The 16,009-nt window shown below is 46.8% G+C and overlaps 2 protein-coding genes across 2 annotated transcripts in view; one reads left to right on the forward strand and one right to left on the reverse strand.

Annotated features, from left to right (window-relative positions):
* LOC105356367 (diacylglycerol kinase beta) overlaps positions 1-16,009 on the forward strand; it is a 123,571-nt gene that overhangs the window by 96,971 nt on the left and 10,591 nt on the right. The window lies entirely within an intron of this gene.
* Positions 9,592-13,966, reverse strand: LOC111946722 (zinc finger BED domain-containing protein 1-like). The gene has a single exon (XM_023950596.1). It carries the CDS (start codon positions 11,960-11,962, stop codon positions 10,859-10,861), a length of 1,104 nt encoding a protein of 367 aa, XP_023806364.1. The 5' UTR covers positions 11,963-13,966; the 3' UTR covers positions 9,592-10,858.

Genomic DNA, 16,009 nt, shown 5'->3' on the forward strand with positions numbered 1-16,009 from the left:
ATTCATGTCACTGTGGGACGTTCCATTTTCTGTGGAACGTCCCATCTTGGCTTGCTTTTACACATGATGTTTTTAGAGGAGAATCAGAAACAGAAGTTGAAATGTCCTGGCCTTCCAACAGCTGATCATTAGGGTTTCTCCACAACCAGCTCTAAAAAAGCATGTAGATGATCCTGCTGTTCCTCTGACCGTCATCCTCCTGCAATCCTCACGGCACCTCCTGGTCCGGCAGACACTTTCCATCGTTTTCATGGTTCCTGTTTCATCAGATTTACACTGGATCTTTTCCAGACACATGGTGCTTACAGCATCTGCTCCCTTTGGTTCTCCTCCTCTCTTTGGTCTGTGGAAAGTCTGTCTGCATTCATACTGAAGTGAACTCCACCAGAGTTCATTTAAGAAGGAGAGATCTTGAAAGTATGATTGAAAGATTCAATGGTGCAACAGGAAATGAGCATGAACAGTCAGAAGTCTTTGATGGTTTGGCTCTGGGCCAGAGACATCTTGTTTGTTTGTGATGACCTGGGACCATGTGAGGAGACCCCAGAGCCCAGGCGCTGACCGTGCCAAATCCAAGAGCCAGGAGGAGAACGGGGCGGAGCTGTGCTGGCAAAAGGTCTGGAATGCAGATAAACTAACTTCACTGAATAACTTTGATTGCGATTGGCTGTGAGGAAAGTGAGTACTTCAGCTATTGGCTCAGAGTAAGGACCAATTGACAAGTGATGTGTGGAGTGAAAAATCAGCAAACCCAGCAAACTTCAAGATGTAGAAGATCTTCCTTATTGAAATTGTGCCAAAACGTTATTGTTAGGCAATCAAATCAAACCAAGCTTTATCGTAATGGATAAAAGAAAACCTGTTGAACTTTAACAGTCACGTTGGTTGAAAGCTGACTTGTCTTTAATGTCTGTAAGAAGACAGACTAAATGACAAAAAGAATGTGTTTGGAGGGTCTGCATTGACCTGGAAACTCTTCTTCTCAGAAACAAAGTGAGGATCTTAAATGTTTTTGTCTTAGGAGGTGATGATCAGGATAGGTCTCCTGGACTTAGGGGCTTCAGTTTGTGAGACCTGGGGTCGTTTCTGAAAGAGTCTGTCCAGAATGTTCTGATCTGAAAAAATTGTATTTTTTGAATTTCCTTAGATTAATGGATATTGGTGATCAGACAGAAACAACATACACATGGAGGGTGACACAGCGCACAACACGCTTGATGCTGCCAAAAATAAACAGAGACCAATATTAACCAATATTTGAATTACCTCTGTGTGCGTGTGTGTGTGCGTATGGGTGTGTAGCTGTGTGTGTAGGTGGGTGTAAACAAATGTCATACATGTTTTTTTTCTTCTTTCTATGTTTTTTGTTGCCAGGTTCTTTGATTTTTTGCCTTGTTTTTATTCATTGCTGATGAGCTAATGGATGAATGGGTGAGTGGATGGATGGATGAATGGATGGATGGATGAGTGGATGAATGGATGGATGGATGGGTGAGTGGATGTATGGATGAACGGATGAATGGGTGAGTGGATGAATGGGTGAGTGGATGGATGGATGAATGGATGGATGGGTGAGTGGATGAATGGGTGAGTGGATGGATGGATGGATGAGTGGATGAATGGATGGATGGATGGGTGAGTGGATGTATGGATGAACGGATGAATGGGTGAGTGGATGAATGGGTGAGTGGATGGATGGATGAATGGATGGATGGGTGAGTGGATGAATGGGTGAGTGGATGGATGGATGAATGGATGGATGGGTGAGTGGATGAATGGGTGAGTGGATGGATGGATGGATGGATGGATGGATGGATGGATGGATGGATGGATGAGTGGATGAATGGATGGATGGATGGGTGGATGAATGGGTGAGTGGATGGATGGATGGATGGGTGGATGAATGGATGGATGGATGGGTGAGTGGATGGATGAATAGATGGCTGGATGGATGGGTGGATGAATGGGTGAGCGGGTCTCCCTTGGGGGGTCCTGGCTCGTACCTTGGGTTGGGGCGGGGGGATTCCCAGAACTCCTTGATGGTGACAAGGTGCTCGTCTGGGGCTCTGGGCGCCATTCTCAGGTGGGGCCCGTCGTTTGGGCCCTCCTGGCGCTGCTGGGGGGCTACTCTTCCTATTGGGGTGGGGCAGCGCTCTCTTTCCCCCCATGCCTCCCTGCTCTCTGGCTCTGGGGGCCCCGCGGTGGTCCTGCTGGCCCTGGCCTGGGTGGCGGATGTGATCGCCCGGGGGGCGGTTGTTCTCTGCCTGCTGCTGTGTGGCATTGGGGGGCTTCTGGCTGCCACGGCTGCTGCGGCGGGGGTCTTGGTGTGGGGTTGGCTGGTCACTCTCCCTCCCTCTTTTCACATTCCACCATCCATTTTAGAAGAACATAAACACTCACCCGAGCACAGGTGTTAGCTCACCTTTGCACTAATAGTTTGCCTGATTGAATTAAATATTTCACACTAGTTGGTTTGAAGGCATAAGTATGCATGTGTGAACACTATGTGTATTATGTACATGTTGACTTGTGGACATTTTTGCAGCCAACAGGTGTGTTTATAACATTTGAGTGTGTGTGTGGACAGGCCCCGCCCCTTTGAGATTTGTATTGCATCTGAACCTTACCGTAATGATAAACACTCAGCAACCTGGAGGTTTAATACGTCTCTGTTAAAAGACCAGGAATTTATTGAATTCTTTAAAAAAGAGTGGGCAACCTTCTTAGAATTCAACAATACTTCTGAAATATCACCAAATGTTCTTTGGGAAACAGCAAAAGCAGTCATGAGAGGGAAAATCATTTCTTATTCAACGCATAAAAAACGCAAAGAGAAAGCAGATTTATTAGAACTAGAAAATAAAATCAAAACCCTGGAGACTGCTTATGCTGCTTCTGCACAGGAACACATACTGGGCGACCTGAAAAATATAAAGCTGCAGTTAAATGACATCATCAATAAACAAACACAATTCCAGATACAAAGGCTTCGACTGGAAAGATATGAAAACTCAAATCTGGCAAATTTCTAGCTAATCAACTTAAAATTAATAAAGAAAAATCAACAATCACTTCTATTATGGACCAAACAGGGAATGTCACCCATGACCCGGTAAAAATTAACAATGCGTTTAAAGACTTTTATCAAAACTTATACACTCCACAGATCAATCCATCAGAACAAAGCATCAACTCATTTCTCAACAATATAAACCTGCCCAAGTTAAACGAAGATCAAATCACAAATTTAGACTCTCCGCTCTCGTTGTCTGAGCTTCATGAAGCTCTGTTACTTATGCCCAATGGTAAAGCACCAGGGCCTGACGGCTTTCCTGCTGAGTTTTATAAAGAATTCTGGGAACAACTGGCACCAACGTTTTATAAAACGGTAAAATTTATCAATGAAAGCCAATCTCTACCACCTAACATGAACTCTGCCAACATTATCCTTCTTCTAAAACCAGACAAAGACCCCACTAGTCCTTCAAGCTATCGCCCCATTTCTTTAATTACTGCAGATGTAAAAATTATCTGCAAAGCACTAGCACAGAGAATAGAAAAAGTCACTCCTCACATAATTCACTTCGACCAACCTGGATTCATCAAAGGCAGACACTCGGATGACAATGTCCGTAGACTAGTTAATATAATAGACTTTGCCACCATTAAAAACCAGGAAATGACGGTACTATCGCTGGATGCTGAAAAAGCCTTTGACAGAGTAAATTGGAAGTTCCTTATTGCTGCCCTCCATAAGTTTGGGTTTGGAGAATCATTCATCAATTGGATCAAAATATTATATCACAACCCCAATGCATCAGTTAGAACTAATAAACAGACTTCAAACAGGTTTTTTCTTGGAAGAGGAACCAGACAGGGCTGCCCACTCTCTCCTTCTCTTTTTGCTATATTCATTGAGCCTTTAGCTGCAGCAATAAGACAGAATGAGAGCATTATAGGAATAAAAACCAAACACAGCCATCATAAAATTAGTCTCTATGCAGATGACATATTACTGTTTTAAAGTAATTTACATTCTGTAAATGAAACGGCAACAATCATTAATGAATTCTCCTCTATATCAGACTATTCCATTAATTGGAATAAGTCTGTTTTATGACCACTCAACAGGAATATGGAACAAAGACTCACAATTCCAGTTAAAACAGGAAATATCAAATATCTGGGTATCTACTTTTCCCCCAAACTATCAGAACTGGTGCAGCTAAACCACACCCCATTACTGAAAAGCATACAGGATGATCTAACACGCTGGACCAACCTGCCTCTTTCCCTTATGGGCAAGGTAGCCACGGTTAAAATGAAAATCTTACCCAAAGTTAATTATCTCTTCTCAATGATTCCCACACAACCGCCATTAAAATGGTTCAAAACATTAGACTCATCCATATCAAGCTTTTTATGGAACAATAAACCTGCAAGAATTAGTCTAAAAACTTTAAAATCTGCAAAAAGCTGTGGAGGATTAGAATTACCTAACTTCCACAAATACTTTCTTGCAAATAGATTACAATATATCTAAAAATGGTTAAAAAATAATCCAGAAACCAACTCATGGTTAGACTTGGAACAGGCGCTATGTGGAAAGATCTACCTGTTACAGCTACCATTTATTAGCCAAACAGTTAAAAAAACAGGATTGTTTCAAAAGTATTAATATAAATGCCACTTTAACAGCCTGGTGGGAATTTCTCAAAATATCAAAATCATCAATTCAACCGTGCAAAATGACACCCATCTGGAACAACCCGGACATCCTTATTAACAAAAAAATTATTCACTTCCCAGCTTGGCAAGCAGGGGGCATAAAACAACTAGAGCACATAATTATTGATAGAAGATTCATAACTCCCCAGGAACTTCAAGACAAACATGGAATAAATAACTTCTTGGAATATCAGCAACTTAAATCAAGTATTACTAAAAAGTTTAAATACAGAGACAACGATTTAAAGCTACCAGATGTAGTTACCACTCTGATCAATTTCTCAATGAATAAAACTCTCTCCAAAATATACAAACTTTTATGTAATTTAGATAACAATATTGCCCTTCCAACAAAAAAATGGGATTTAGATTTGAGCATCAGCACAGATGAAAGTTTTTGGTCAGAACTTTGTCTAAACACCTTTAAAATGACAAAAAGTCCAAATCTGCAGCTAATCCATCTCAAAACTCTTCACAGAATTTACTACACTGGACAGAGGATGTTCAAGATGGGTCTCAGTAACTCAGACATTTGCGAGCACTGTGATAATAATCTACCCGACAGCTACATGCACGCACTGTGGTTCTGCACGCCTGTCCAGGCTCTCTGGCAGCAGGTATGTGCCGATTTATCAGTCTGGCTTAAGGTTTCAATCACAGCTTCACCATCACTTTGTGTGCTTGGTGACACGAGTGCCATCGATGTAGAAGGATGATTAGGCTCTATCATTTCCATAACTCTTTGCATTGCTAAAAAAACTATTTTAATGAATTGGAAAAGCAAGAAAAATATAAATATAAGTCAACACAGAAATCTGCTGCTTGATCATATCAGCTTGGAAAAAATGTCAGCCCAAAGTTCAAGTAACTTTGAAAGAATTCGGTCTCTCTGGTTTCCCATAGCTAACTCCATGACTTAGGGGGTGGGGGGCTTGGTCGTCGCTGCTCCTTGCCCTTCTGCCGTGGGCCGGGGTGGGGGTCGGGGCCTCCGGTGCCTGGCGGGGGGTGGTGGGGGCTCCGTTGGTCGGGGGGTCGGGTCCGGCGCCTGGGTGGGGCGGGCTGGGGCGCTGCATGGTCCTCTGGGCTTGGGTGTGGGGGTGCGTGGTGGGGGGGTGGGGTGGTGGTCCTGCTTGGCTTGTGGGGGTGGTCCCTTTGCCCGTGCTGGGGGGGGTTGGCGGGGGGCCCTGCTCAGGGGGGGGCCCAGCGGCGCTGGATGGGCTGCCCATCTGCACCTGGGGCTGGGATCGGCCCTTCCCTGGCTCTGGGGCGGGACGGGATAGCCCTCTTGGGGCCCCCGGTCGCTCTGGGTGTCATCCGCTTCGGCTGCGGGGTCTGGGGTGGGGTGGGGTGGGGGGTCTTGTCGGCCCTGTCCTGTGGGGGGGCATTCTGGGGGAGGGGGGGGGGGCACTATTGGTACGGAGCAGGGGGGGTTGACGGGTCGGGGTCTCCGCTGAGGCCATCGGCGGTTTCCCCGGCCGCTTGGCTGCCTCGGTCCCGTCGAGGCCTGACCAGAGCTCTTCTAGGGCCGGCGTTTGGGGGTGGGGGCCTGGGCTTGCTCCGGGGGGGGCGACGCTTTCTGGCTCCTCTCTCTCTGTGTGGGGTGGGTGGTGCTGGGCCTGGGGTGTCGGCGCCTCCGGGGGTGGGGCCCCTGGGCTGGGTGGGCCTGGCCCCCTTGCTGGGGGGGGGGGGGGGGGGACAGCTGTTTGACCACCGGGGGACAGTCTACCAGCTGTCCCCAACTTACCCCCTTCCTCATATAACCTCATATTAGGGTGAGGGGGTGGGGGGCTCAGCCTGGGATGAGCCTTGGGGGGGGGTTACTAGGCAGTGCCCCCCCTCCTATGGTTGCCGTATGGAGTGGGCCCCCCCTCTTTTGGTTTTATTTGCACCTTAGACATGTAGGGCCCTTGGTAGGGGGGGGGTGCTTGGACATCACTGCAAGCAAGCAGCAGATGTCCTCCTAGCACCCTACCCGCCAATTTTAACCGCACCTTAGACATTTAGGGCCCCTTGGTGGGGAGGGTGAGGGGACGTCACTGTGAGTAATCAGGAGACGTCCCCTTAGTGCCCTGCTCGCCAATTTTAACTGCACCCCCCTCAGTACACACACCCCTCCCCCCTCAATATATACATCCCAACATAAACACACACACATGCACACACACCCTCTCAAACACACATACACGCACACACATTTTGCTAGGAAGGTGGGACCTAGGACCATCTGTCCCCTACCTCTTCCCTGGTGGGGGGTACGGGCCCCTTTGTGACGGCGGCCGTGTCCCCGGGGTGCCGGCTTCCTGGGCCCGGCAGTGCTCTCTCCGCGCGGTGGGGGGGTTCACATTACATCTGAGCCGGGGGTGTTCGTGTCCCTGGGGGGTGGGTTCTGGTCCTTGCTCCTGAGCGCTGGGCCCCGCCAAATTTCCAACTGTGGCCGAGCCTGGTCGGGCCATATTTACAACACCCCTTGTGGGCCCTCTTTTTTCCCCGGGGTTCCCCCTCCTGGGCGAGGGCGGCAGGCCCCTGCCTTGCTCCTCCCTGGACCAACCGTGGGCCGGGCGGATGGCTGCCTGGAGTGCGGAGCGGGTCTTCCTTGGGGGATCCTGGTTCGTACCTGGGGTTGGGGCGGGGGGATGCCTGGAACTCCTGGGTGGTGGTGGGGTGCTCGTCTGGGGCTGTGGGCGTTCTTCTCCGGTGGGGCCCTGCGTTGGACTCTCCCGGCGCGGCGGGGGGGGATGCTCTCCTGGTTGGGCTGGGGCGGCGCTCTCTTTCCCTCCGTGCCTCCCTGCTCTCTGGCTCTGGGGGCCTTGCGGCGGTCCTGCTGGCCCTGGCCTGGGTGGCGGGCTTGGTCGTCCGGGCGGCGGTTGTTCCCTGCCGGTTCCCGTGTGGCGTTGGGGGGATTCCGGCTGCCGCTGCTGCTGCGGTGGGGGTCTTGGGGTGGGGATGGCTGGGCACTCTCCCTCCTTCTTTTAACGTTCCACCATCCATTTTAGGAGAACATAAACACTCACCTGAGCACAGGTGTTAGCTCACCTTTGCACTAACAGTTTGCATGATTGAATGAATGAAATATTTCCCACTAGTTGGTTTTAAGGCATAAGTATGCGTGTGAACACTATCTGTTTTGTGTACATGTCGACAGGTGGACATTTTTGCAGCTAGCAGGTGTGTTTATAACATTTGAGTGTGTGTGTGGATAGGCCCCGCCCTTTTTGTACTACATTTGAACCTTACCATAATAATTAACAACCAGTAAACTTGTTGCTTTATGCTGCTTCATGGTCTTACCCCCCTTCCCCTCCTATTATCACCCTCCTACCCCCCTCTCTCTAACGTCCCTCTCTCTTCTTCCCCTCTTTCCTTTTCCGTCCGGTCCAACACCAAAGATTTTCAAACATGATTGAAATTAATAAAGTTTGGCCTCAATTACAAAAGGGGTTTATTCAGACATACCTTTGGTTTGTCTGAAGATTAATAACCCCTGTTTTTAAAGTAAAATATGTCCAACACAAGAGGCCTTCAGCTCTCATCTGTCTGCCCAGCTGTTGGACAGTACAAGTTAAAAAAATAAAAAATAAAAAAATAAAATAAAATAAAATAAAATAAACACCCAGCAGCTTGTTGCTCTATGCCGCTTCTTGGTTTTAACCCCCCCCCCCCCATCCTATGATAACGCTCCTATCCCCCCCTCTCTAACATCCCTCTCTCTTCTTCCCTCCTTTCCTTTTCCGTCCAGTCCAACACAAAAGTTTTTAAAAAATGATTAGAATGAATAAAGTTTGGCCTCGATTCCAAGAGGGGTTTATTCAGACATACCTCTGGTTTGTCTGAAGATTTATAACCCCTGTTGTTAAAGTAAAATATGTCCAACACAAGAAGCCTTCAGCTCTCATCTGTCTGCCCAGCTGTTGGACAGGACAAGTTAAAAAAAAAAAGAAGCCTCTTCGGTCCATACCTGAACTGTTTTGGTGGTTGGTTTGGTCCTGCAGATCAGAAGTCTGTATGCCGGGGTTAGCTCCACAGAGATGTGATCCGACATGCCCAGGTGAGGAGCTGCTGCAGCCTTGTATGCACCTGGGATGTTGCAGTAGACTTGATCCAGTGTGTTGTTGTTTCTGGCTTGAGGCGGGATAGAAACAGTTATGATCAGGATAGAGCAGAACTCCCTCGCCGTTCGAAATGGCCTGCAATTCACCGTCAAGTATTCCAGGTCGGGTGTGCAGCGCGTTCCGATGATGTGTGTGGCTGCACACCAGGAGTTGTGGATGTAAAGCGCCTGTCCGCCTTTGCCCTTACCGGAGTCTGCAGTCCGATCTACACGTAACAAAGAGCGGCCTGCTAGCTCCACCGCGGCGTTAGGTAGAGCTGTGACGGTGTGGGATTTTTTTTATCACCGCGGTGATGAACCAGCAGGGGGCGCAGTGTCGCGGTTAACCGCATAGCCCCGCCCCCGCCCCGCCCTCGCCCCGGCTCCGTCCCCCGCCAAACCAAATCTCCCGGCGGCCTTCGCGTCCCAAAAAAAATACAATTATAACGCAGTATTGTTTATTTACAAATAACAGTAACAACTAACTACTACCTAAGTAATTAACTAACTATATAGGTGTTGTAGATTGACTGTGACTTTGTCTTCCCCCTGAAGAAAAGTGACTGATTCCTTATTAAACCGCTCTGTAGTAGAGCTGTGACGCTGTGGGATTTTTTTTTCACCACCGCTGTGATGAAGCAGCAAGAGTCATGGTGTCTGTCGGGACTCTTGGTGCCCCCCCGCCCCCAACACAAAATCCTCCGGCGGGCGGCCACGTCGCGCACTCAAGAAAGCACGCAGCTTGTAATGGAAATGAATACAATGGAAATTAATAATAAGAACGCAGTATATTTATTATCAAACATACAAATAACAGTAACAACAACTAAATAAATAACTTATTAACTAAATATACAGGTAAACATTTGCAACCTTTGAGAACAAAAAAATAGAACAAAAAAATGACCAGGTGCTGCTGCTTTTATTTGCCAGTCTTCATGTTTCGTGACAGGAACACCAACATGTTAACCTTGTCAGGCTTAAGAGAAGACCTTAACGGGGTAACGATGTTGCCAGCCGCACTAAACACACGCTCCGATGGCGTGCTTGTTGCACACACAGTCAAGTATTTCCTTGCAACTTTTGATAGCAGAGGGAATCGAGCCTGATTATCCAGGCAAGCGGATCAGAGTGCAGATCCAGGGCCTCCTCCTGCAAATACCTCGTTACTTCAGTGTCTGCACAGATTCTTATTGGAACCGGATTGGAGGATTGTGCTCTTCTCTTTCCAAGCAGGTCCGCAAGTTTCTTTTTTTTCGGAGGAGAAGATGACGCGCTTTCTCCTTTTCCCTCTCCAGCCGCAGCAGCACTCATTGCAGCCTCTCCACCCCCGATATGACGCCGCTCCTCGGGCATTGCCAGCATCTCCTCCAGGAGCGCATCTTTAGTGTCATGCTGTGAGTTGGTGTCAGCCTTGTGCCTTGGGTCAATAAATGACGCCTTTGCCAACAGTTGCTGTGATCCAGGTGCACTATATTTGTCTTTCAAGACTTCAATCATTTTCTGTTTGATGTTGCGCGTCAACTCCGTGTCTTCATTGGTTGGCAGCAAAATATCCTCAGTTAATAATTGCAGGACTGGTAACACAGAGGACGCTGTAACGGTCTTCTCGGAAGACAGCGCATCTGTAAAATCTGCGACCTTTTTCAGCGCAGCATTGATGGATTCCAGCACTTCGATGTCCTGCCACGTCGGAATCAAGTGTTGGCTGCGCCGGTCATCCATCAAAACCCGCCTAATGGCTGGGATTTGCTCCAGAATGCGCGCAACCATTTTCTGTTTTGTGCCCCACCTTGTAGGACAATCCTGTGAAAACATTAAAACAGTTGTAATCCCCGATAAATGATTAGGGTAAGTTTTTTTGTCCTGTGCAATAAAATATATTCTTTTATACACCGTGAACATGCCGCTGTCTCCAGTCCTCATAAACATATTAACAATAATAAGAAATAGCATTTCTTTATAGATTACTTTTCGATATATTTTTGAGTTTAAAATGAATTATACAGCAGGTTTTATCACCGTTTGCAACCCTTTATTATGTCAATTGTTCAAAGTTTCAACACGTTGCGTTTGGACGAGTGCGTTTATTTTTACAATCATGGAGTGTGTTACCTGAAAAAAAAAAACTTCTAAGAAAGTAGATTCAAAGTTTAGCGCACAACTCACCAGAACTAAGCCGTGTTGGGGCAGGTTGTGCTCCACTTGCTCTTTCTGGAGCTTTTTCTTCTTCTGCCAGCTCTGGGAGAAAGCCGTCACCAAATTTCTGCAGACACCCATCGCTCGGGCAGTGCGGTCCTTTTCTGTCTTCATCGAATTGGTGACGGCTAAATGTAGATTATGGCCAAAGCAATTTAGCCATGTCCAGCCAAGCTTCCGGACCGCAGCCACAATATTTGCTCCATTGTCCGTTGTAATGCAGATCAGTTTCCTCTCATCCAGGGACCACTCTTCGAAGGAGGATCTGAGGGCTTCCGCCAGGTTGTCAGCCGTGTGGCTTTCTGGCGTGAACACAGTCTCCAGGCACTTTGATTTTAGTTCCCAGTTTGCGCTCAGATAATGTATGGTCAGGCTCATGTATGGCATGTTGTTTACGCTTGACCACATATCAGCTGTCACTGAGAAATAATCGACGTATTTTAACTCCTGTATTACGCCGTCCTTGACTGACAGATACTTTTCAGGGATCGCTGTTTGAGAAAAGTACTTTCGGTCAGGAAGTACATATTGCTTGTCAAATTCATGTAACATGGCTTTGAACGCTGGCTTCTCAACGGTACGAAATGGCACCATTTCCTCAACCAAGTAACGAGTGACGCTGTCTGTCAGTGCTCGCCACCGATTACTGCCACTTTGGTACTTCGCTCCTCTTGCAAAGGCCTCGGAGACTCCCAATTGTCGCTGCTGGCCTGAGGTAGATGGTCTGCTGCTGGTTCTCCCAAGTCCGGCAAACGCCACAGGATGGTTGATTCGCAGATGGGATCTTAAATTGGTCGTATTTCCTCTGGAGACGGAAACTTCTGTACGACATATACGACATATTGCCTTGTCCAAATTCACCGGCTGTCCCTTGTCATCTGCCTCAAAGCCAAAGTGTGCCCAAATATCCGACACAGTATTGGATTTAGAGACTAAATTCGTTGCCATTATTATTCTCGAGCGCACGAGCGTTATATGGCGTATACCAAATGAAGCTACCGGTAGGCATACTTGCTATCAAAATCTAACTAAGTCCAACTGTTTCAGTTACGCTATTTTTTACGCCTGTGTTTGTGCATTTAATTTATAATTATATGTAAACATTACAAATACTAAAACATGGCAAGCAGTTAATTAAAATCTGACACTCATTAAAAAAGCCCCCCATGATATGTATAATGGGCTGTCCCTAACCTTGCGCTGGAGGACGCAGGCTTTTTCCACAGACAGGACAAGAGGACTCGTATATAAAAAGTAAATTAAAGTAAAAATCAACAAAGACCAATGTGGTTAATGTTTTTATTATATTTCAAATCATGCACCATATGCAGAACTAAAAAAAAATAAAAAGTGCGGTGACGTGCGGTGATGAGTCATCACATCACCACGGTGATGCGGTGATGCGGTTATCGTCACAGCCCTAGCGTTAGGTATGTTTTCGTCCAACCAGGTTTATGTTATAATAGTGACACAGCTGTCCATCCTCCGCGAGACAATCCGTAAATAAAATTTGTCTAGTTTATCGGCGAGTGATCTTACGTTAGCGAGAAAGAGACTGGGGAGAGCTGGTCGATGCGGGTTAGCAGGTAGCCTAGCGCGTGCTCCGCTTCTCTTCCCTCGCTTTTGTTTACAGCATCTCCTTTGTCTCCTTGGCCGCAGGGGGGGTATGGCGAAGGCATAGGTATGAAGGCAAAGGTATGAAGTCCGGCTTAGGGGAAGCCTTAAATTGCCAGTTCCTACCGATTTGAAGTAATTCCGTACCGCTGTACCGAATAAACGCTTCCAGTGTCTGTAGCATCAACAAAAATACGAGAAAAAACAAACAAAAGCAGAGAGCGCTGAGCCGCTGCGTTTACACGCGCCGCCATCTTGCCATCAATAAAAAGTGTTTGTGTCTGCTGTAAACCGACGGTCCTTTGGAGTGCACGACTTCAGAAACACAATGTAGGTTTGTTTGTTGCTGCTGCAGAAATCATTAAAGTGTGAACGCTCACTGAAGCACAGAGGTGACCCGAACTCCCACTCCTGTTTCCCAGAATTCTCTACATTCAGCAGAAGTTTGTGCCTCTACAGTTAAACCCGGAAACATTTGGACAAGCACACGTTTTGTGATTTTAGCTGTTTATGAACACATGTTCAGAATGCAATTATGGGATTAAACTGTGGTGTAATGGTTAGCACTCTCACCTCACAGTGAGATTCATCTGGTTCAAATTTCGTTGTCTAACACAAGACAGAGCACTTATAAACTTAACAGCATTAAAGGGCTTCTTGCTCAGTTTACAGGTTTGGGGGGGGCTGAAGAAAAGGACAAATACCACACATCTGTTTCTCACCTGCTTTACTCTAACTTAAACTTACGTGTTGTTTGCTGCCAGCTGTCAAACACCTGTAAAAAATGTACATGAACCTTTTCGCCTTACTAGGTCAGCAGGATCCTAAAACTTTGGACGTGTCACCTTTTGCCCATTTTCACCTACAAGACAGCCTGTAGACAGAGCAGATGTAAGGGCAGTTGTAAGGGCAGATGTTAGGGCAGATTTTAGGGCAGATGTGACTCAGGCTTTTGCAGTTAGAAGGTCAGGAGTTGTGACGTTTGCATTTGGAAGTTGTGAACACACAACATGTGGTCAAAGGAGCTCTCAGTGAAGGTGAAACTGACCATCCTGAGGCTGAAAGAAAGAGGAAATCCATCAGAGACCGAGCAGAAATTTTAGGGATGGCCAAGCCAACATTGTAATGCATGCTGGGGAAAAAAAGTGCACTGGGAACTTCAGAACCCAAAAAGGCCTGAGCGTCCTGGAAGACCACAGTGATGGATGATCACAGAATCCTTTCCTTGGTGAATAAAAGTCTTTCACAACATCCACTTAAGCAAAGAACGCTCTTCATGTAGTAATAATAATAATAATAATGAATTTTATTTATATGACGCCTTTCTAGACACCCAAGGTCGCCTTACAGATGGAAAACAATAAAATACAATTAAAAGAAATACACATTAGTTAAAAACAAACAAAACAATGGAATCATAAAATTAATTTGGTGGGTATGCTTGTCTGAAGAGGTGGCTTTTCAGATTTTTAGCAAACTGCGGGAGTGAGTTCAAGTTCCCCAGACCTGAGGGAAGTGAGCTCCACAGAGCGGCTGAATGCTCTGCCCCCCATAGTGACCAGCCGAGCGGTGGGTGTAACAAGCTTGAGTGAGGAGGCTGACCTAAGGGAGCGGGAGGGAATGGCAACATGGATAAGGTCAGACAGATATGGGGGGGCGAGGTTATGGAGGGCTTTGAAGGTCAAGATAAGGATTTTATAATTAATCCAGAGAGGCACTGGTAGCCAGTGAAGCTTCTGTAGGACAGGTGTGATGTCCATAGTGGAGGGGGTTTGTGTTCTGATCCGGGCAGCAGAGTTTTGGAGCAGTTGTAGTTTGTGAATAGTTTTGTTTTGTAGGGGGGGGGGGGTCCAGATAAGAGGGAGTTTCAGTCGTCCAGACGGGAGGTGATGAGACTGTGGACTAGAATGGCTGTGGAGTGAGGACTGAGAGAGGGGCGGAGACGGCGGATGTTTCAGAGGTGGAAAAAGGCCGTCCGGGTGATGCTATTTATGTGGGCAGTAAAGGAGAGAGTGCTGTCAAGGATGACACCCAGACTCTTAACTTGTGGGGAGGGAGGGATGGAGCAGTTATCATAGGAAATGGAGAAGTTAAGGAGTTTATTCAGGGTGGTCTTTGTTCCTACAAGGAGAAGTTCAGTTTTGTTGCTATTTAATTTAAGGTATTTTGCAGTGAACCAGGACTTTATTTCAAGAAGGCATTTGGAGAGGGAGGCATGTGGAAGAGTGGAGTCAGGCTTGGAGGAGAGGTAGAGCTGGGTATCATCTGCATAACAGTGAAAGTGGATGTTGTGTTTGCGGAAGATATTACCAAGGGGGAGAAGGTAAATTATGAATAGCAGGGGCCCTAGGACAGAGCCTTGGGGCACACCTGTGGAAATTGGAACTATGGGAGAGGTGAATTACTTCATTTGTATGAATTGCATGCGGCCTGAAAGATAGGACTGGAACCAGCTGAGGGGTAAGTCAGTGATGCCGATGGTTGAAAGTCTTTCCAGAAGGATGGGGTGTGAGATTGTATCAAAGGCCGCAGTCAGATCGAGTAGAAGGAGGATGGAAGCTAAACTAGAATCAGCGGCGAGTAGAAGGTTGTTAGTAATTTTAAGGAGGGCTGTTTCTGTACTGTGGAATTGACGGAAGCCAGACTGGAGTTGTTCATATAAATTATTGGAAGAGAGGTGAGTGTGGAGTTGAGAGGAGACAGATTTTTGAAGGATTTTTGCAATGAGTGGAACATTAGAGATTGGGCAGTAGTTATTGAGATTGGTGGGATCAGAACCTGATTTTTTCAGTATGGGGGTGACTGCTGCGGTTTTGAGAACAGGAAGAACAGTTCCAGTCTTAAGGGAGGCGTGAATGATGAGGGGGGATAAAGAGGGGGTGTTTCGCTAGTCTGCCGTAAAGAGAAGACTTCATCAGAGTAAACACAAATGATTCACTTGAAAGACTTGACTTTGCCAAAAAAAACACCTGTAGAAGCCAGCTCTGGAAGACGGGACTAAGATCCGCCTGTACCAGAATGATGAAAAGAGTTTGGAGCCGAATTGGAACAGGTCATGATCCAAAGCACAGTTGGTGTGGGGCATGGCTATGCATGGCATTAGAACTGGGTCACTAGTTTATTGATGGTTCCACAGAAGACAGAAGCAGCCAAATGAATCCTGAAGTCTGTAGGATGCACGTTCTGATCCTAACTAACCCTTCGCTTGCTCAAGATAAAACATTCAGCCAGATTTTAAAAGTCAAATCTAGAAGATTGTGTCGCGGTCTCAGCTTCACTGTAGCTGTGCGTGGGTGTGTGTATGTGATGTGCATGTGTGTGTGGGTGTTTGTGTATCTGGGATCAGGCACATTTTCATCCACTTCAAATTCAGTTCAATTC

The sequence above is a fragment of the Oryzias latipes genome, chromosome 21, assembly GCF_002234675.1.
Source record: "Oryzias latipes chromosome 21, ASM223467v1".
NCBI classification, from domain to species: domain Eukaryota; kingdom Metazoa; phylum Chordata; class Actinopteri; order Beloniformes; family Adrianichthyidae; genus Oryzias; species Oryzias latipes.

Coding starts and splice junctions, on each gene's coding strand:
- LOC111946722 (XM_023950596.1), bottom strand. CDS start 11,962: ATGGCAACGAATTTAGTCTCTAAATCCAATACTGTGTCGGATATTTGG.